Source organism: Embiotoca jacksoni, unplaced genomic scaffold (assembly GCF_022577435.1).
Source record: "Embiotoca jacksoni isolate LCO1_2020_lvr unplaced genomic scaffold, fEmbJac1.0.p SCAF_19, whole genome shotgun sequence".
In the NCBI taxonomy this organism is placed as follows: domain Eukaryota; kingdom Metazoa; phylum Chordata; class Actinopteri; family Embiotocidae; genus Embiotoca; species Embiotoca jacksoni.
In genome coordinates, this window is record NW_027185329.1 from 437,501 (window position 1) to 460,000 (window position 22,500).

Below are 22,500 nucleotides of genomic sequence, written 5' to 3' on the forward strand. Positions count from 1 at the left end.
AACAGAAACCCGAGTAACCGCACGATGTGTTGGAGCACAGCACTCACCTGAAGCGGCTCCCGGAGGCCCCGTGGCGCCCTGCGCCCCCCCGGGGGTCGGCGGTACGGGTCGGGGCCAGGATTTAGACACGGCGGGGCCGACTTTCAGCACCCCGACGTACTCCACAAAGGTCCCCGGGAAGTCGCCCTTCTCCTTGGTCCTCTCGTTGACGCCGTGCAGCCAGCCCTTGGGGCTCCGCTCGACCCCCTCCTGGTACTCCGGCCCCTTCGGGACGGTGAGCAGGTCGCCCGGCTGGAGGCTGATGTCGTCGCCGCGCTCCCGCTTGTACTCAAAGAGCGCCCGGTACTGGAAACTTTCAGACGCCATGGCAACGGGAGTTCATAGGAAGGATCCAAAGCTTAAGCAAAATACAGATGTGGCCTGAGATTTACTGCTTAAAAGTGAAAAATACCAAATGGAAACTCTGTTTGGTAAAAATCCCTGAGGTGAAACTGGAGCTCAACCTAAACCTGGGAAACCTGTGGTGCCGCCTGAGATTCTGCTGTGTCGTGCTGACGGGGATGACACGGTGGAAATGATAAAAATCTGATCCCTGAGGTGGAACTGAACACCGCTTTTTGGGGGGTTGTTTGCCCTGCAAGCCCCTGAAGAGCAGGTGCAAACTTCTTTTATCCAAAAAATATAAAGTCCCCCCCTGAAGTGCAATGAGGCGGAGCTGTACAGTTGGCTGGTCTTCGCTTTAGTCCTGCAGACGTGGTAGAATATCCAGGAAGTTTAAAATTCAAAATAAATCCACAGGATGAATCCAGCCGTCAGTCACAGGAGTCCAGTCTGAGGCCGGATCCAAACGGATCAGCCACCACACTGCGCCTGTGATGGGGGACAGACAAAGAGGAGGTGGTGGTGGGTGGGTGTGGGGGAAGAGGTTGGTGGGGGGAAGAGGGGTGTGGTCTTGGAAGCTGAAGGGTGGCACAGTTTTGTAGGACAGGACGACCTCCAGACGATGCCCCCCAAGCTTCGGCAGAGTCCTCCGATGTTAATGAGAAAGAAGAGCCTCCACTGAGTCCACTGTCAAGTCACACACACACACACACACACACACACACACACACACACACACAAACAAACACTCACACACTCACACACTCACACACCTGAGGAAATCCACTGCAGTGCAGAATTTGGCTTCTTTTTGCAGCGCCCCGTGTGCCCTCCTGGATGAGATCCTTCAGCTGTCCGCCCCGTGCAGCCTCCTGACTCACACTCGCTGCTGCAAACTTCAAATGAAGTTCTAATGTTAATATCACACACTTTCATCCAGTTTGTAGGATTTAAGACACGATAATGCAGCTTAGGCCTGAATGGATGGCAGAGATACACTTAGGGCTAAATATAACCAGAGGATGATTGCAAATGAATAAATATGATGGAAATTTGATAATATAGTCATGGTAATAGAGTGAGTACATCATCCAGCAGTCTGTCCTGCAGCCTGCTGGGAAAGACGCTGAGGCTAACAAACGTGACGAGGCGAATATGAACTTCAGCCAGACTGCTCGCCCGACTGAACTCGCCCTGCGCCAGTCTGCCCTGCGCCAGTCTGCCCTGCTGTCTGCAAGCCGCAAACAACACGCCGACAAAACTCACCGCTTAACACCGCGCGGACGCACTCCGCTCCTCCACCGACGCCTCGGCGCGCGAACTGTCCGCTTCGACACGACCCAAACCCCGCAGAGCGAGTCCAGACACCCGCGGAGCACCGTCAGAAGCAATAGATGGACGGCGTGGCTGGATCCGGCAGACAGGCAGCCTGCTCGGTGCTGTAGTGAGCGGCAGTGCTGATGTCAGAAACCCCTCCTCCCTCCTCCTCCTCCTTCTCCTGCCGTCTGCAAATTATGCCAGCACGCGGTGGAGACGGGACGGGTTGGTGTGGCGCACAGCAGCTGCAGCAAAAAAAAAAAACACCGCGTGACCCATTTAGTTTCTTGTGCAATTGTGTAATTTCATCTTTGAATCTTTCTTGGTGTTGTTGTGTTACTGAGGCTGCGGATTGGATGGGGGGGCGGGGGGGGGGGGGGTTGGGTGTTTCGGGTGATGAATTATGTAACAACTCTGTGACCTGGAAAGGAGCCGCTGCACGTCTCCATGTTGCATTTTAGGGATAAATAAATAAATAAGTAGGTAAAAAGAGAAGATGGAGGGCGGATACTCACGCTGGATGATGGGAGAGCGGCGCGGTGTTTGCTTGTTGTCTTGTGCGCACATGACGCAGCAGCAGCAGACGAGCGGCAGACTGCTGCGTCATCAGGTGCGCGCAGTTTCAGTCTGGAGCTGCAGAGCACCGTCACGCAACCTGCACGGGGAGCAGGCAGGAAGTCAAGGCTCCACGGGAAGGTCACTTTTACTCTTCAGACAGCTGGAGATCTAACAAACAGAAGATAAGGAGACAGCTGGTAAACGTTATTCCAAAAAAAATGAGTAATGATTAAAAAAAAAAAAAAAAAAAAAAAAAGGGTTTATACTGCTTTGGAAAAAAGAAAAGGTTTGAAGATGCTTTGTTATTTTACTTCCCCTCGTTGGAGCCTATTCTGATTTTATAATAAAGCTTTTTTTCATGTAGGCCATAATCATTACAGGCAGGAAACATGCCAGCATTTAATTATTTTATATCAATTATTCATTTTCAACATTTTGTGATTATTATTCAGGTCTCTGGACTTAAATACTTTGATGAGCTGTAGTTCGTGAACTGTAGTCACGAAATGATGAAATCTGTTTTTAAAAAAAGTTTTACAGGCAAAATTCACGTGTGATTTTGAAGCTGTAAGACAGATGATGTGTTTTCTCTTCTCATACCGTAGTTCATGTTATCAGTGACTCATCTCTCATTTGGCCTCTGCACATTGGCTAGATTCACCTGTGAGCTGCAGAGTTTGCTGTGTAATTTGATTATATGACAATAAATTTAGGAATGTGCACCACTTAAGGATCAAATTGAACTCATGAAGATCTTAATAGGAAACATTGCTGCTGCAGAGCTGCTGATCAACACACGGCCTCGAGATCAGGAGATAGAAACAGTGACGTCGTGTCAGTTCATAGTGAAAACATCCAGAAACCAATGGACCTCAATGGTACAGGGCTTCAGAATACATTTTGGTAAAACATCTTTCCTTCATTTCCATATTTTAATATTCTCTAAACATTCATGTTTATGTGAAAACTTGGGTTTCTACTTTTTTTGTGTGTTTTGAGCAAATGAATAAGGATGCTGTTGTCATCTCAGAACAAAAGTAAACTCTCTCAATAGGAAAACGAACATCCCATAAACGTAATCCAGTTCTTACTCTCAACTGCAGCACGACAAAGGAGGAAGTAACCACAATAAACAGAATTAAAACAGACAAAAAAACAGGTTGAAGCACAAAAATGAAGGAGAAGTGACCAGTCGGGCAGAAAAAACACTTCTTATGAAACAAGGCGGCGCAGACGTGACGTCATCGACCCGCTTCCTGTCATCCAGGCACACCAGGTGATTAAAAACCACTCCAGGTGAGAGGATACGTAGAAAACGTTTTCCTTAGATCATCACAAAGTATGTTTCCGTGTTTTTGTCACGTGATAAAACGAGTATTTCTCTCCTACTCGTGCATTGAATTGTTGGCTAGCGTCAGCCTGTCGAGACAAACAGCCCACGCGGTCACATGCGACGTCTGTCAATCTAAATTTGTTCATTATGATTTCAAAGAATTTAATATTCAGCGATGCAGCAGTCTGGTTCACGTGCATCGCATGTTCTCTAAAGACAGTCGTGACAGCGTTGTCCCCTTCACAGTCAAATCTCCGGTCTGCATCTGTTTCAGCGCTACAGAAGGGACATTTTAAGTCTGACAAAGCCGCCGTGTATGCAAATGCAAAGTGACAGAAATCAATAAAGCGCCGTCTGAGAAACAGAAGAGATGCAATCGGGATTACGCAGACGTTTAGTCACGCTCGTGTCTCGGTGTCAGACGGCGATGATTGTCTGCATCACGCTCCTTGCTTTCTTTATTTGTCTTATCTCCCGTACGGCCAATCAGAGCGAAGACCGTCCTCCACGAGAACAGAGTGACTACTCAGGAGGAGACAGAGGATAGTTGCCCCAGATGAAATGTGGCAGATTATACAGGCATCATCATCATCATCATCCTCTGTCACGCTGGGAGTGTGTAATTACCCACACATGCAAACAGTGTGTGTGTGTGTGTGTGTGTGTGTGTGTGTGTGTGTGTGTGTGAGAGTCTGTGTACACACTGCACGGTTCCCATGGAAGCATGTTTGCAGCAGGCTGTCAGGACTGAGCACACATGACGGCAGACTGATGGCTGTTTGTCCTCGGCCGTGTTCGCTCACTGTCACTTTTAATAGTGTTTGTGCAACATTGCAGCGTGTCGTGAAATCCCTTTATTAACCGGTGTCAAAGACGAGGTTTGGTTTTTATCTACTTTTGCATGAAAACACAGAAATCTTCGTCCGATTTTTATTAACAAGACAATGCGACTGTCAGAGGACAGACAACTATAAAGGAACTAATGCTTTCTGCTTCACAGGACAAAAATGAAACTGACATCTGTAGTAATGTAAAAAAAAAAAACATCCAGTCGGAGAACAGAATATGTGTAGAGTAGAATGTGCAATAGACACACCCATCCTCCTCAGTAAAATGTGAAATAGACACACCCATCCTCAGTAAAATGTGCAATAGACACGCCCATCCTCCACAGTAAAATGTGAAATAGACACACCCATCCTCAGTAAAATGTGCAATAGACACGCCCATCCTCCACAGTAAAATGTGAAATAGACACACCCATCCTCAGTAAAATGTGCAATAGACACGCCCATCCTCCACAGTAAAATGTGAAATAGACACGCCCATCCTCCTCAGTAAAATGTGAAATAGACACGCCCATCCTCCTCAGTAAAATGTGAAATAGACACGCCCATCCTCCTCAGTAAAATGTGAAATAGACACACCCATCCTCAGTAAAATGTGAAATAGACACGCCCATCCTCCTCAGTAAAACGTGAAATAGACACGCCCATCCTCAGTAAAACGTGAAATAATATTATATACAGTATATATAATATTTAATCAAAAAATCAACAAAAAAAAAAAATCAAAAAAAAATTCCTAGAGACAAAAAAAAAAGAGGGCGGCACGGTGGTGCAGTGGTTAGCATTGTCACCTCACAGCAAAAAGGTTCCGGGTTCGAATCCGGTCCTGGGCCTTTCTGTGCGGAGTTTGCATGTTCTCCCTGTGCTTGCGTGGGTTCTCTCCGGGTTCTCCGGCTTCCTCCCATCATCCAAAAACATGCACCTCAGGTCAGGTTACCTGGCGCCGCGCTAGTGGCAGCCTGTTGCAGCAGCTCCCCCCTGAGAGCCCCCCTGCTGTAGTGAAGACATTTCCCCTCGGGGATTAATAAAGTGTATAAAATCAAAATAAAAAAAAATAAAAAAAAAATCAAATCAAATAGACACGCCCATCCTCCTCAGTAAAACGTAAAATAGACACACCCATCCTCCTCAGTAAAACGTGAAATAGACACGCCCATCCTCAGTAAAACGTGAAATAAACACGCCCATCCTCCTCAGTAAAACGTGAAATAGACACACCCATCCTCCTCAGTAAAACGTGAAATAGACACGCCCATCCTCAGTAAAACGTGAAATAGACACACCCATCCTCCTCAGTAAAACGTGAAATAGACACGCCCATCCTCAGTAAAACGTGAAATAGACACGCCCATCCTCCTCAGTAAAACGTAAAATAGACACACCCATCCTCCTCAGTAAAACGTGAAATAGACACGCCCATCCTCCTCAGTAAAACGTGAAATAGACACGCCCATCCTCCTCAGTAAAACGTAAAATAGACACACCCATCCTCCTCAGTAAAACGTGAAATAGACACGCCCATCCTCCTCAGTAAAACGTAAAATAGACACACCCATCCTCATCAGTAAAACGTGAAATAGACACGCCCATCCTCCTCAGTAAAATGTAAAATAGACACACCCATCCTCCTCAGTAAAACGTGAAATAGACACACCCATCCTCCTCAGTAAAACGTGAAATAGACACGCCCATCCTCCTCAGTAAAACGTGAAATAAATCAAACCTTTATCGCCACGGCAACCTGGTGGAGTCAGAGGTCACTCACACGGCCTCACTGCGCGTGTGACAGCCGAGCTTTGACCCTCGGTTTGATCCCGTCCTCATCAGTGAGGGTGAGACATCGTCGCAACACGCGTTTAGCAGCTATAATGAGAGGCTTTCACACACACACACACACACACACACACACACACACACACACTCCTCATTTAACACCTCTCCGCCATGCGTCGTGCTTCAGTGAGCAGCATGGGTCGAGAACTCATCGGAGGTGCCGGCAGCGTTTCCTCCATCACGAGCCGGTTTGGGCTCATCGCTCAGCTCCGCCTCAACAAACCCGCCAGATACGACTTCGCTATGTTGTCAATTCAACTATTCCCCCTTTTTGCTGCAGGGGAACGTTGGTTTTCCTTTTCACGGGCGAGCACGCGTCTTGGATTTGGAGAAAGTCGGAGGAATGAGCGGGAAGGTGTACAGAGACACCTGGAGTGGGTGGGATTAAACCTGAGGCAGAGTTTGGTAACGGTTTGATGAGACGAGCTGGAGGATTACCGAATGTAATCCGTGGGAACGAGAGGAAGGTTTGCCGAAGGCGACGAGTGCAGGCCGGAGTTTTTCGTTGTTTTTTTTTAGAGCAGCTCTAGTTTACAACATAGAACTGATCTCTGAGCTCATGTTACAACCCAGTATCACCGCAAAGTGAGACAAACAGCAACGCGTGAAATAGACACGCTTTGGGCTGTCTCAGCGTGAAAGTTACACATTATGAAAGTGTGAAACTTACACGCACAGAAATGTCAGGCAATTCTTTAGCGCTGTTAGGAGGCGGTCTTGGTGGCATTAACCGCACACTGTCATGTGAGATCTTCACGCCTATTCAACGAAAAGAGTGTCTATTACAGGTTTTGCTGCAGTGGACCGGCGTGTATATTTCACGTTTTGCTGCAGTGGACCAGCGTGTATATTTCACGTTTTGCTGCAGTGGACTGGGTTGAATATTAGTGCGAGTGTGATGAGAACATATGTGAAGAGATCACGGGTTTCTTTTTGGTGTATTTCCTCCAGTTCCTCTTCACGTGATGCATGTCTGTAACATGAGATTAGACTGGCAGGTAAACGTCTCCTCACATCATCCCTACTTCTCGGTGACCCACTTCCACAACCAGATTGAAAGTATCGTGGAAGCTCAGGATGTGCATCTCCACCGTCACACACAAACTTCACACACGCTGAGACAGCAGGAAAACAGATTTTCCCTACGTATGGATATACGTGTTTGATATTTTATTTAAATATGCAGCAGCTCGGCTGTGTTCTCAGAGGCGTGACGTGTTCTCTCGCCACCTGGTCGACGAGGCTGGAAAAGGTAAACCTTTTCCTCTGGAGAACATCAACCACGAGAGGAGCATCCAGTGGAGGGAGCACGAGGCGAGGCGAGGCGAGACGCTGCTGGAGATTGGCACCGAGGCCCCACAAGATCACAGTTTTTTAGCATCCGCCTCCTCACTCGTCAAATCCCGAACAGCGGCGGCGTGAAGGACTCTTTCAGAGTGCGATGTCGCTCTGATTCACCGCGGAAATCTGGAGAGGGGTGGGTGGATGAGAGGAGAGAGGCACCGACAGATGGACAGCAGGCAGATGATGAGAGGAGGACTTGCTTTCAAGTTTCTCTGTGACCCAACAGCTCATTTTTGATTTGCTCCAAAATCAACAGCACAAAGTTTCCATCATTAAACTCACAATATTCAGACATTTTCTTTATATTCGACTCACATTTTCTCTTTTTGTTAAAAAAAATAAATGTTTAATGTCTAAAGAAGTGTGTTAATAAAATGTATTATCGTGCTGTTGTTTGAACGCATCAGCCGTGACATTCAAAACTTCGGTGGCAGAAACTATATTTTAAGAGGAGAAAGGCATCGATGATTCGCAGCAGTGATTCACCGACGCGTTCAGGAGACGCGACGAAGACGAAGACGAAGACGAACAAGGCGTCCGTGCTGCTCACGAGAACACGCACTCTGATCATGGTATGGATCGTCCACTCAGTCGTGACCATCTGATCAGCTGCTCAGTGGCAGCTGAACACATTCACACTCTGCAGAACTGTTTCTATGAGCCTGAATGGATGTTGAGTCCCATAAAGAGTAAAGCAGCAGTTATTTTACATATACAATACACTCTGCGTGTGTGTGTGTGTGTGTGTGTGTGTGTGTGTGTGTGTGTGTGTGTGTGTGTGTGTAAAGGCTTATTCTGAGCCTGAAAAATGAAGGATGCGAGACAGACAGGAGGGACGGATTAAACGGAGGCATGAAGGATAAACGCCACAAATTTGTCTGAAAATCCTGCCGGTGGCCTTCAGTGTGACCGACCGCTGACACACAAGAGAAACCAAACTGCTGTTTGGAGACGATCAGACGTCTGCGGCGGCATCATGCAATGTTTTAGCATCACCGAATATTTCATCTTAAGCCAAATTCCTTCATAAGATAAGACAACTGAAGTAAAAACATGGACTTTCTCTGCTGTTTTCTGGCTTATTGTTTTTAAACCCGGTATCACGGCAAAGCGTGAAATAGACACGCTGGACTCGGACTTTATTGTCCCGCATGGCCCTCTGTGACTGCCTCCTAATGCCGCCCCCAAAAAACGACTCGACATCACATCACATGACATTTACATGCGTGTAACTTTCACGCCTCGACAGCCCGAAGCATGGCTATCTTACGTTGGCGTGTCTATTTCACGCTTTGCCGTTTTCCAAGTATATGCATTTACAACCTCCTCAGTCTCACAACCAGCTTTGGGATAGAAGTGACAGATATGTGCAGTGGCCCTTGAAGACAAAGCTCATACAGCGAAAGCTTCAACATGAAGGAAAGAATGCTTCAAATCTGGAAATGCAAGATGTTGATAGAAACATGGAAAAAGCATGAAAGAAAAGCTGCTATAATTTGGTCCATTTATATTATGTCACCATTTCATTAGGGTTTCAATATGTGGCCCACTTAAGGCCTAAAGATGTGAGGACCCACCTGAAGGTGAGAGCAGCTAACAGCAGGTCGGTCCACGTCTCGTCTCTGGATTCTGTTTGGTTATTTACCGCTGGCTCCATGTCTGTCAATAAAATAAATACAAAAAATTAATGAAGAGGCAGTTTGGTCTGCATCTTAAAACTGGCCTCAATTTCAAACAGCTATTTCTCACATTAAAATAGATCAAAACTTTATAAAAGTGACATCATAGCTTTGAACCGTCTCTACAGTGTTGCTGCTTATCTATTTAAAGTTTATATATTTGCACACATGAACACAAGTTGGCCAAAAACTATGCAAACGGCCCCCGGCCACATGTGTTTGTTCACGACTTCGTTCCACTGAAGGGGAAATCTCAATACTAATACGGCAGCTTTTGAACAGACAGATTCAATCATCCGGCTGAAGAGTCCAGAAACCCTGAAGGCTGTCGGAGGATCTCATCGCTGCTCCGAGATGTGTTCGACTGCTACGATGTTGTTGTGCAGCGTGATAAACAGGGCAGAGATGTATTGTTTTAATGCCACACAAACAATGACATACTTCATGTATACACACACACACACACACACACACACACACACACACACACACACACACACACACACACACACACACTCCTCCAGTCTCTTTTATCTGTGTATGTGACTCCCTGCTGTTCTTTCATTACGCTGATCGCCCTGATCCTCTTCGCCACACACACACACACACACACACACACACACACACACACACACACACACACACACACACACACACGAGAGCTTTTCAGCGCATTAAAGAGCATTTTACATTTTTCATTAACCACAAAAATGATCAACATAATATAAAACTAATGAGCACATTATTTTTTTCATTTGAGCCATAATTAATCAGAGGATGGTGATTTAAGAGCACAACGACACAGAGGAGCTTTTTTATTTTTAAAGGAGCAGGATTCAGTTTGTTCTGTAGACTTTGCACATAAATTTGATAAATTAGAGCTGGAATTAATGTGACTTCCAGTTAAACTCCATCATTCATCTGAGGACATTATGAACAAATATGTTTAATAAATCTCAAGTTGAGAACCACTTTTCATGGATGAAAATCTCATTCTTTCCTGTTTTCCTGCCTTCTCTCCATCTTCTCTTCCTCACATGTCTGTTTTTCCTTCCTCCTTTTTTTAAACACACTTCCTTCCTTCCCTTCTTTACTTCCTCTTTCCTTTCCATCCTTCTTCCTTCTTTCCTGTTTCCTCTTTTCCTCCTTTATGTTCGTCTTCTTTTCCCTTTTCCGTTTTGCTTTTCTTCCTTCTTTCATTTCCCTCTGTTCTCATTTCTCTCCCTCGTCCCTTGTTTCCTCTCCTCATTCTTTCCTTAATCTCTTCATCCTTCACCTCCTCTTCCTTCCTCTCTGTCCTTCTTTCCTCTTGTGTTCTTTCCTTTTTTTCTGTCTTTTCTCTCATTATCTTCTTCATTGTTTCGTCTCTTCCTCATTTTCCTTCTTTTCTTTCAATAACTTTTTCTCTCTTGTGTCCTTCAGTTTTTTTTTAAATATAATAAAAGTAATTAATTGAACACGTTTTGAAATCGCACTTTTTTTCAAACCTACATTCAATCTCTTCAAATTAATGAGACAGCTCCTCCAGCTGCCGTCTCCGTAACCTTTTCAACGCTTTTGACCTTAATTTCAGTTTCTCACAGGAGGGAAAAACAAGAGAAGAATGCATTAACGTCTGGAATATTTTTACACTAATGGCGGCGGGTATTTTGCATTCATGATACACGCGTCGCGCCATAAACACTCACTACATGTGGAACAGAACGATAACAGGGATGCACTTAGAGAGGAGGCGCCGCGCTGACGCTCTTATCTCGGCACAAAGTGACGTGAAAGCACTGAAGGTAACTTGAAGAGTGTTCGGGGGATCGGCGAGAGGAGAGCTGTGTACACCGCGTAATTAGTGGAAGGAAAACACATTCGGTATGTTCACGCCATCCATATTTCGTTGTATTATTTCCTCCTGGCGACGGCGCTCTTCACTTTGAGTTTCCACCCTGCAGTCGTAATCTGACAGCTGAAATCACGTAAAGTTCATTAAAACTTCATGGGCGATGGAGCTGCTGGCCTCCTCCTCCTATGAGATTCTCTTTGGGTCGAAGCGATCAAACTGCAGCGTCTCTCGAAAAAAAGCAAATCACAGTAAATGAAAAAACAATCTTGACGAAACAGTCTCAAGTCAAGTTCTCAAGCTTTTTTTTCCCTTTTCTTTCTGAAGCACCGAGGAGACAAACAGCCTGCTGAAAACCCTGCGTGGAGCACAAACAAAGGTCGTTTCTGTCTCTTTGCTCATATTTTGCTCATTTATTCATCTTTTTCTATAATTGTTTTGGAGCTCTTTGTAATAATTTCTCCCTCTTTCTGGTTGTTTGACTTTCTTCGTCATGTCAGACGTTCTGGACCGGAGGCCTCCGAACAGTTTGGGCCCACAAACCACTAAATTGTAGTTTTGACCGTCACCATCTTGGCAGTGCGTGACTCAGCCTAACTCCTCACCGGTCCAAAAATGGGTGCGCGGTTGGAGCTGAAGTGGGTTGAAACCTGCTGGCAGCTCGCCAACTGTGACGACACTAAAGTTTTTAGCACTTCCGTGTTGGGTTAATTTATTCCGGGCCGGATGTTGTGGGTAGTTCTGCTTCCATTTCCACGCAGTCACCGGTAAACTCGTTCAGTAATTAATCCCTAATCTCAATCAAGTGTCTAAGAATACGCAACCCAGTATCACGGCAAAGCGTGAAATAGACACGCCCGTCCACTGCAGCACAACGTGAGATAGTCACGCTTTGGCCTGTCTATACGCGAACCTGCCAACTGCATGTTTAAAGCCATGTGATTTACAGGAAAATCAAATGTTTTGCAAAAAACATGTAGTTAGGAAGCAAAAACCAACCCAAGAAAAACTTTGTCGACTCCTGGATTCGAACCTCATTTCCTCATCGTCTACGCTGCCTCGACAGCCCAAAACGTGGCTATCTCACGTTTCGCTGTAGAGGACGGGCGTGTGTATTTCACGCTTTGCCGTGATACTGGGTTGTAATACAGGGGGCCTGATTAAAAAGCCTTTAATGCAATTTTTTTTTATTGTGGCCTCAAACAACATATATAAAAAAACTACCTGTAGAATTTAAATCCAGAAACACTCCGAGGTAGAAGCTCGTCCACACCAACGACAGAACACATAAAATATGCAGTTCAACGCATCGAGCGACGCTCAGATCTGCACGATCAAAACAAACGCTTCACAAACTGCAACCCAACGACGCACCCGCAACCTCATCGATGCTCGAAGCGTTAGTGGAGTTCTCCTCCAGGCTGCTGGAACAACAACAAAACAAAAAAAAAACATCTTCAAGAAACTACTTCCAACTATTTATATATTAAAGCAGCGATAATAGACAATGCAGAGAGCTGTCATACATATGTGGAGGTCGGGAGATGCGACTGAATGTCCGCAGCTCGGCCTTCCTCGTAAGTTGCTTTCACCACGCTTCGGTGGTTTCGCATTAAAATACAATTAAATATAAATCAAATAGGGATGAGTTTGACTAATAGATTAGCAGTCCGTCTCGCCGCGTCTCCAATTTTACCTTTTTATTTCTTTTGTGCCTGCGACAGTCCTTCCATATGTCAGGTCTGACATGACCTCCTGCGTTTTATCTCTCTTGAAGTTGGAGTTCAATTTTAGATTCCTGATTTGCATGGAAGCTGCAGCTCAATCAACTCGTATCTTCCAATATAAGAAATATACGAGTAGGAATCAAATGAAAAACACCATACATAAATGCATGTATGCAAATATCCATAAATATGTGTACTCACACACAGGGTTTATATGGTAAGTGGATAAAATTGTCTGAGAAAATGTTGATTCTCAATGAAATGTTTGAATGTGCTGAATACACCGATTTATTAAACTGCTTTTTAAAAAGTATATTTAAGGTTCTCATCCCTCCTGAATTTCTGTGAAAGATCGCTGTTAAGTTTAATAACAAAAAGTCTGCACAAAAACACCATGTGAATTCACACATACAGTATTTGTGTGTTTTTTTTTTAATGTATTTCCATCCATCAGACTGCATCTGAGTTTTCTTTCAGTCATATCTGGGACATATTTTCTTCTGCTATGTTCAGAAATCTCATGCACAGATGAGAAGGATGTCAAAATCGTGTTGTTTTTTCCACAGCTCCATCGTTCTTTAATCTCTGGGAACCTTCTCGCAGTTAAAGGCATCACGAAGGCGTCTTTCTGACTCCGTGTCACGATGAAAGAACTCTGGCTGGTTTTGAACTCTCCTCTTTGTCTCCGTCACTTTTCCTCCCATCACTCGTCCTCCTCTCGTCCCTGTGGGGTTTCCTCTCTCTGACGAGGACACACTTTGGTTTCCATGTGGACTTCAGGTGAGACTGTGAGGTGACATCACAGTCATCCAGCTGGTTTCTCTGCGTGCTGTTTACCGCTTTATAAAGAGACAACAGGAAACGGCACCGTCCTGCAGGAAGTCAGCAGCTGCTTTCTGGAGGTCCATCTGAAAATAATCCCTCATTCATTAGAAAAGAAGATTCAAGAAGACCTGTTTTTGGGGGCGTGTCTGTTTGATTGACAGGCCTGTGGTGCAGTCAGGTTACAGCTATCGGTGGGCGGGACGTAGTATCGTCAGGTTTCCAATCAGATCGGTCAGATCCACCGCTGGCTCCTCCCACAGCTCATCCAAATATGGTCACTTCCTGCTCCAAACCGCTCCGAACTAGCAAAGATGGCGACGGACAAATTCTAGATAAATAAAATTAAGTTAAGTGAAATAAATTAGGTTTTGAATGATTTCTGCAGACTTTGTAGGGCAGCGTCCTCGAGAACATGTTTTGTCTTTGATGCAGCAGCTGCATCAATGTGTACACGCATATTATATATATATATATTTTTTATTTTTTATTTTTTACAGTGTATAGAGGACACCATCAGGGACACCTTCTATGTGTTCCAGTTCTGTGGGGTCTGTCCAGCAGCACAGAAGATGTAGATAAGTGAGGAGTCATTTGGGAGAGCCCTGAGAAATTGATCATAGGCTGCCCAGGGGATGCGGAGCACAGGTGTGCTGCAAAGGTTGTCCTCATCTTTCTCTGACAGCTCCGTCTCTCTTTGTCCTCCTCTACCCCGCTGCATTACTGCATCTTTATCTCTCTCATTTCTCACCATGCCGTCTCTCTCTCTCTCTCTCTCTCTCTCTCTCTCTCTCTCTCTGTGTGTGCTGCAAACACTTTCCTTTGTTACACATCTGAAAATGCTTCGTCTTATACTTTCCTGTATTTTTCACATAGAAACACACAAAGAGTCAGATAACACTCAGGTAACACTCTGTACCATAAATATGATTATTGCAGCTGTAGATTTAACAACAGTCTCGCTTGAATGCAAAAAAAATAACAGATGTGTGTGCGCATATAAAGCGACAGAAACAAGACGTTAGGATAAAAAATGATTGAGTGGAAGGAAGCTGAAAGTGCACTTTTTTTTTCTCAAACTCATAAACGAGCGCGAGATGCATTCGTGACGCCGCTGCAGCCGTCAGCGAGGAACAATATTGCAATAAAATACTTGTTATGTTTTCCTCGATCTCTGCATGCTGTGTTTTTATTGTTCCATTTGCATTAGATATGGCACCTCAGGAAGCACTCAAATTGCATTAGAGTGGCCCGGGAATGAAATCAAAGGCCGTGTATTGATGTTTCGCTCCTCCCGAAGCGATTCATTCTGATTTACGGTGTTATTGGGTGAGAAAACTGAGCGACAAACTCGGTACACGCACTCATAAATAACGGTTCTTTAAAAGCTGAGCAGCTCCGCTTTCCTCTTAGATGGTCTCTAAATGAAGTCTGGCACCAAACTGAGGTGATTTGACAAATTAAAATGACAATAAAACGGTTTAAAAGGTTTAAAATGAGGACGTGAAGCTGAAATAAATTAAAACTAATAACTCTCATCTTTAACTGTCATATCACCTCTATATGGTTATGATTTAAGGAATGGCACTCAGTGGTACAATAACCACAAAATTATATGTATACATCAACTGTGCACATTTATTGGAAGTAATAGTCTAGTAAGGCAATTTACAACATCTTATTTAGGTAATAAATAACTGGTTTGGAGTCATAATAAAATAGAAACACTTGGCTTTAGTTTATACTCTACATTATAGAAATAAAGTTACAGAGAGAGGATTGTTCTAGCACATACAATGATGAATATTAGAAATTATTAATAATAATAAAAATGTATTATTAGATATAAAATTATAGTAAGTAAAATTGAGAATGTAATCTACAAAATAATCTACAGTTCACCTGATCAGTGACTCTGATCTGCTTCAGTTTGATCACCACAATCTGAAACAGTTCTTCATTTTACACGTCGGAGCTTCTCTTGTTTTTCTAAATGTCTTTAAATCTTCGACTTTTTGATGTTTTTCCCCAGATTTGCGTAAAAATATGACAGACTGGTGACGTCATCTCAGATTTCTGGACCCCAATTCGACAATAAAAGAGAAATCGAAAAAACAACATCACCTGGAGGTCCGAATCAAACACGGCAAGTAGGTCATGACTGAAGCATGTTTAACGACTGACGACTGACTTCCTGCCGACGGTTGTCGCAGGACTCCACCGACCTGCAGGTGGCGGCGATGTGCCGAGAGCGTCTGTACAACGTACAAACACATGTACGGAAGACATATTGATGGTTTGTGCTCGTTTGTTGTTATTTTTGTCGGCTCCTGAACATCCACATTTCCCCCGAACACCAACAACGACTGCGATTCCCCGTCGGATGCCAACGAATATAAACAGGTGCGCGTTTCTACCACCTGCAGCGGCGGCAGCCCCGCCCACTGCAGGCCGAAACCCTGATTCAGCAGCGCCTGCACACCCCAAATCACCTCGGGGGGGAAACAGCAAGAAATCCCACAGCAATAACAGCACAACAGGCGCCCCAGCGGAGAGCAATCAATTAACAGCGAGCCGTCTGCGGTTGCTAATGCATCTCTCCTTTCTCTTTGTACGGCGAACCTCTCCCCGCTGTTCCCGCCGAGCCCTCGTGTGTTTTCTGGGGTTTCCGAGGAGACGACTTCAAAGGCCCGACGTCGCCGCGGCAGCTGTCACGTTCGCTTCCTGCATAAATATTCCATCGGCAGCGCTGACGCGCTCTCACCACACTAAGCTGCTCCGACACGTTCATCAAATATTCAGCCGTGTAGGCAGCATGTCCGTGTGTGTGTGTGTGTGTGTGTGTGTGTGTGTGTGTGTGTGTGTGTGTGTGTGTGTGTGCGCGTGTGACAGCAGGGAACTGTAGGAGTGGTATTACAGAGTAAACTGCAATACCACCGAGTGCCACTAGAGGTCGTCTCCAAAAACAATTTAGGCCTCAAAAAAGTGGCATTTTTGGAGGCGTGTTTGCTTGATTGACAGGCTTCAGGTTTCTGCTATCTGTGGGCGGGGCCTAGTGTCTGCGCGTCTTCCCAATCGGATCGAGTCAGATTCAATTCAAGACTCGCTCCTCCCCCAGATCGTGCAAATATGGTCACTTCGGCACGACTGCCGATGGCGCTCGATGTAGTGACACAAACAGTAAACAAGTATATTTTTTTTAAGTGTGCAAAGCTCATGTAGCGACATGGTGCTGCACTCTGAACCAGTACGTTTCAAAATGAAGGCGCCATCTGTCTGTGTGCAACCTTTCAAGGTGATCGATCCTGTAGATGTTGAAATATTCCCACGAGGCCACGCTGCTTCTGGGAAAAACTCACAAACACGTTGCAACTTTTTCACTGATGCAACAAACACCTGGGAGGAAAAACTGAAGGAGGAGAGTTCTTTGTTGTGTGTGTGTGTGTGTGTATGTGTGTGTGTGTGTGTGTGTGTGTGTGTGTGTGTGTGTGTGTGTGTGTGTGTGTGTGTGTGTGTGTGTCAGCGGTGATGAATGGCGGCGGTGCTGCAGGACGTCTCCGGCCTGGTGCCGGTGATGATGGCGGAGCAGACTGTTCTAATGAAAAGTGACTGTGAGGCTGAAGTTCAGCAGCAGAGACTTCAGGCCATATTTCATTTCACTGTCACGTTTATAACAAAACAAAACAGTCGGCCGCCAGTCGACTGTCACACACACTTTATTTTTTATTTTTTCACACTGATGTATTGACACCTCAAGAGTTTTTATTTTTTCATTTAACTTTTGCTGATTGTCCAATTTTCTGTGTAAGAACGGACATTTTCGGTGAAGTTAACACTTCCTACAAAAAAAAAAATATATAATAAAAATATATATATATAAAAAAATCTAATAATTAAAAACCAAAAGAGGTTTCTAACTGTTGCTGTTAATATTCTGAGTTGCAGAGAGAATCTCAGTCTGAACCACGAAGATGTTTCCAATCACAATTTAAATTAAATCTAAACAGACGGGAGTCCACAGAGCTTAAATCTGAACGGTCTGACCTTTCACGCTGCCATTTACCTCATCATTAGGTAACAAAACCCACATGTCTACATTCCCACCACTCTGTAATTGCTCAGTAGCATTTAATTCCACATGTTGACTCAGTTTAATACAAAAAAAAAGCAGTTTAATTCAAAATTGCGCCTGAATGAAGGAACAAAAAATGCTCCAGAAAGCAGCATTTTTTCCTAAAATGAAAGCGGCCTCCTGACGGAGTCGTCTTCCTGCAGCTTTCTGACGCACGTTTGATCTTAAAGTTACGTTGGCATGTGGAGAGCAGACGTTTCATCCATGTGAGGCTCCGTTTCACCGTAAGAGATGTGAATGAAACCTTCAGGGAGTGCGTGAAAAGGTTTCCCCTTTTCTGTTCCACCGGTCACCTTTCAAACGCAGCAATTATTCCCTGTTTTTACACCACATTTCCTCTACAGTGTGAAATATATATATATACACAAATATATATAACTGTGGTACGAAGGGATGTATAGGTTATGTTGATACGGTACATGGATGCAGAGGTAGATGTGCGTCAGGAAGAGGAAGAGAAAAGATGTATTGATTTCTAAAGGGCACTGCATGGGTCGCACATGTGGATTTATATATATAAGTATATTTATAGTTTCACTTCTTATTGTTCGTGTTGCTGCAGAGTTCCTGTTTTGCAGCTTTCGCTTTCACGTCGGTGTTCCTTTAATTCAGGGTAAAGTTATTTAGAAAAAAAATAAATAAAAAAATATTCAGCTAATAGCAAATCGGATCACGCTCAGTTTTGATGTCACCATCTAGAAAAAATATCCGCCGTCCGGAAAATCTCAGATGAGCCAAAAATGCAGAAATGGAAGCTAAAAAAATAGACAACAAAAAACAATAAAAACGAGCTCCACGTTATTATTATTATATATCACTGAGTTTGAAGTGGTTTGAAACAGGAAGTGACCATATTTGGATGAGCTGGGGGAGGAGCCAGCGGTGGATCTGACCGATCTGATTGGAAACCTGACGATACTACGTCCCGCCCACCGATAGCTGTAACCTGACTGCACCACAGGCCTGTCAATCAAACAGACACGCCCCCAAAAACAGGTCTTCTTGAATCTTCTTTTCTAATGAATGAGGGATTATTTTCAGATGGACCTCCAGAAAACTAATAAGAAGGAGTGACTTTAGCTAACAACACCGAGATAACTGATGGACACATTTTATTCACTTTGGATTTGATGAGAGAAGTTGAATGGGAGTCTATGGAGCCGGAGGCTTTTTGGAGCCGACCTCTAGTGGCACTCGCTGGTATTGCAGCTTAATGCAATTCAGCATCGGCCTAATTTTTCAGACCCGGAAAACTCTGAACTCTTTTATATCCAGCTTCCACTGAAGATATGAGACAGCACAAAAAAAAAAAAAAGCCAAAACAAAACAGAAAAAAACAACAAATTTGGTGGGGACTATTTCCGGTGGCGGATTAATCCACCGAATTTGGTGCACATGGTCGTGTGTGTGGTCAAAATCAAGTGTGTGTGTTCATGTGGATGAAAGTGTGTCAGCGGTGTTGAGTCACGTGTCTGTTGGATACACTCACAGCTGGTTTACATCTTTTCATGACACACTGAACATTCTATGAATCAGTGTGTCGGAGATCGTTCACCAGGCGGTGCACATGCTCCTCTACTCTCCCTACGCTCCTCTGAGTCAAGGGCACCGCCGTCGTTGTCGGTGACAGACGAGGCACTCAGAAGTGAGAAGCCCCGCCCCCACCCCCCACCCCCTCTTCCCCCCCATCACTCCCACAGAGCCACATCTGTCTCTCTCTCCTGACGACATCTCCATCACTCCTCTCATCCTTCGTCTCCGTCCTCCACCACTCACCTGGGGCCTCCTCGTGTCCCCCCCTCCCTCCCCCCTCAGAAGAAGAAGAGGGGAAGACGGACGAGTGTGCGTGGAGCCGCCGGTGATGACGCCTGCGATGGGAAGACGACGTGGAGACGAGGCAGCGAGCGGATGGATAAGCGGACGGAGAAGGATGGATGATGGGGGAAGAGGGGGAGGGGGGAGGAGGTGGGAGGAGGTAGGAGGAGGCGCAGCAGGAGGTCAAAAAAAAGAAGAGGATGAGATGAGATGAAAGTGGAGCTCAGAGCGGAGCGATCGATCGGGAGAAGAGTGTGTTTCACTTAAAACAAAACTCATGAGAGAAAAACTGGACGGTGTCGTCCTCCCATCTCAACCCCCCCCCCCCCCCCCCCCCCACACACACACACACACCTCTAAATGATGCAACATGCAGTCAATAACGAAAGTGTGAATTCTGCATTTTCCAAGAGTTACACAGTAAATTCCTCATATGTATATATATATATATATCTATATATCTATACACGGTGTGAAACGCGCTGCTTCACACCCACCGAGTGGCTGACGGCCAGCTTTATCTGACTCCCACAGACAGTCAGAGCTCAGAGAGAGAAAAGAAAAGAACAAAGAAAGTGTTTAAAATGCGACAGGAATTGGGTCATGTTCTAATTTACCAGAGAAGGAAGAGACGACAGAGAAAAGCAGAGGAAGAGAGGAATGTCTCACTTCAAATGATATATACTGTATATTTCTTTTGTTGACTCCTTCACTGTATTAGAGGACCTGAATCGAGAGCTTTTAACGACCACGGCGCTGAACTGCAGCGGATTATTAAAAAGCAGCGTGTCTGATCTGGTTTTTCTAAAACCACCTTTTTGTTTCTTCTTTTTCATGAACATTTTTCATCACCGAGTTGCAGATTTTTTTCACTCGTTATCTTCTTGACCCATATCTCGCCGCTTCTTCTTCTTCTTCTTCTTCTTCTTCTTCTTCTTCTTCTTCTTCTTCTTCTTCTTCTTCTTCTTCTCGTGAATAAGACATGATGTGTCGTCGCAGCTCGGCACCGCTTTCACCGCCAGACTCATCCACCATCTGTGAGCGGCACCGGACAAAGAATCACTTTCACAACCGGGACGAAAGAATCGCTCAGGTCCTTATCGTCGTCCATCCGGGAGATCAGAAATGAACTTTATTATTTACTAGGTGTGAAGCCTTGAAAATCATCATATAAGACACAATAAATCCGTTTTGTTCTGACAGCTGATCGACCTGAATTTAAAGAGTGATGTGTTGTTTTGGCTTTTAGATCTAAAAAAACAACAACAACAACCTGAAAATATAATAATACTTAAATGATTTTTTTTTTAAAAAACCTTCTCAGTGGAAAATTGGGTTTTAAGAGTCAACAGGTTGGAGGCAGCAAAGTCCCGGGGGAAATCTGGGGAAATAGTCTCACCATGACACACACACACACACACACACACACACACACACACACACACACACACACACACACACACACACACACACACCAAGAATGACGTCTGTTAATGGGACAGAGAGTCATCTGATTTGACAACAGGCATCTGTGCCCTGAAGAAAGCCTTCAGCTCACAGATCTGCCACCTTCACTCTTATTTACACACACACACACACACACACACACACACACACACACACACACACACACACACAGCAACTCCTCTGCACCCTTCCTCTCTCCATTCAATACATGCAGCCTCCTCCCCCGTCCCACTTCATCCTCTCATCGTTTTGACTTCCTTGTAATTCAAAGTGAAGCAGTAGATCACAGGAGGAAGCTGGGGGGTGGGGTGGGGTGGGGTGGGGTTAAATTGAGACGTGACTGTGAAAATGAGTGCTGTATAGGGTCTGTTGAATATGACACACGGCGTCTCCAGCAGGGATCCCGCAAACGACAGTCGAGCTGACGTGGAGCTTAATGAGGATTAACGGGGGGGAAAAACTAAAGTGACAAATAAAATGTGTGCTCCATTTTAAAACCTGACACTAAACAAGGAGAAGATAAAAAGGTTGAGTCTCATTTCAACCAGCAGCGACGTCACCGTTATGAAGCCTCCAGTTCGTCGCCATCTCGTTAGTTCGGAGCGGTTTGGAGCAGGAAGTGACCATATTTGGAACGAGCTGGGGGCCTTATGCCTTCATAAAGAACTTTTAACTGCCTTGTTTTTCTGGTTTTTTACCGTCTTTTAACTTCATTTTTCATTTTTAAACGTATTTCTATTCCTCTGAGTCATCTTTTGTCTGAACGTTGCTATAAATAAACCGGCTTCGCAAAAACCTGCCTCAACATGTCAACGCGTTGAACCAACAGAATCCAACTTCACTAAACAGGAAGCCCTTTTCTTTTCCTGAGGATTTAAGTTATTTTGGGGGGTTTCTTCAGTCTGCATACCGGATATTTGATCTTTTGGTCAACTCGAAGACATCGTGTCATTTAATCCGACGTTATTCAGCCGATCAATCAACAGTCAAAAAAAAAGTCCGATCATTTAGTCAATGCAAAATAAATAAACTTGAAGCCTTTGTGTTTTCACTCATATGTGCATGCAGTGTGTGTAGGTGTCAAATGGAAACACACACACACACACACACACACACACACACACACACACACACACACACACGTGAGCTACAGGTTTTCTAATGATGCTGCTGATGGGAGTGTCACGGTGGGAAAATGACACCCGCTTGGAAATCTGTGTGTGTGTGTGTGTGTGTGTGTGTGTGTGTGTGTATGTGTGTGTGTCGTGACTGTTTATCTTCTTTCCAAAAAATACCTTTTGTTATGTAAAGTTGGCAGAAGCGTCCTTTATGTGTTTGTGTCGAGCTTTCAGTACGACAACAATATCATCGCAGCTACAATCTGCACCGACAGTTTTTGTGTTGATCCCCCTT

The 22,500-nt window shown here is 44.7% G+C and overlaps 1 protein-coding gene across 2 annotated transcripts in view; it reads right to left on the reverse strand.

Annotated features, from left to right (window-relative positions):
* The window catches only part of pik3r3b (phosphoinositide-3-kinase, regulatory subunit 3b (gamma)), a 173,908-nt gene extending 172,084 nt beyond the window's left edge, over positions 1-1,824 (reverse strand). Inside the window, exons 1-3 of one of the 2 annotated variants that reach the window (XM_069152909.1) lie at positions 1,648-1,824; positions 1,155-1,277; positions 48-870 (exon numbers count right to left, since the gene is read on the reverse strand). In XM_069152909.1, the coding sequence (XP_069009010.1) occupies positions 48-366 (319 nt within the window). In that variant the 5' untranslated portion in view covers positions 367-870; positions 1,155-1,277; positions 1,648-1,824. The remainder of the gene's footprint in view (positions 1-47; positions 871-1,154; positions 1,278-1,647) is intronic. The other variant, XM_069152910.1, reaches the window with a different exon arrangement.
* Between the last annotated feature and the right edge of the window lie 20,676 nt (positions 1,825-22,500).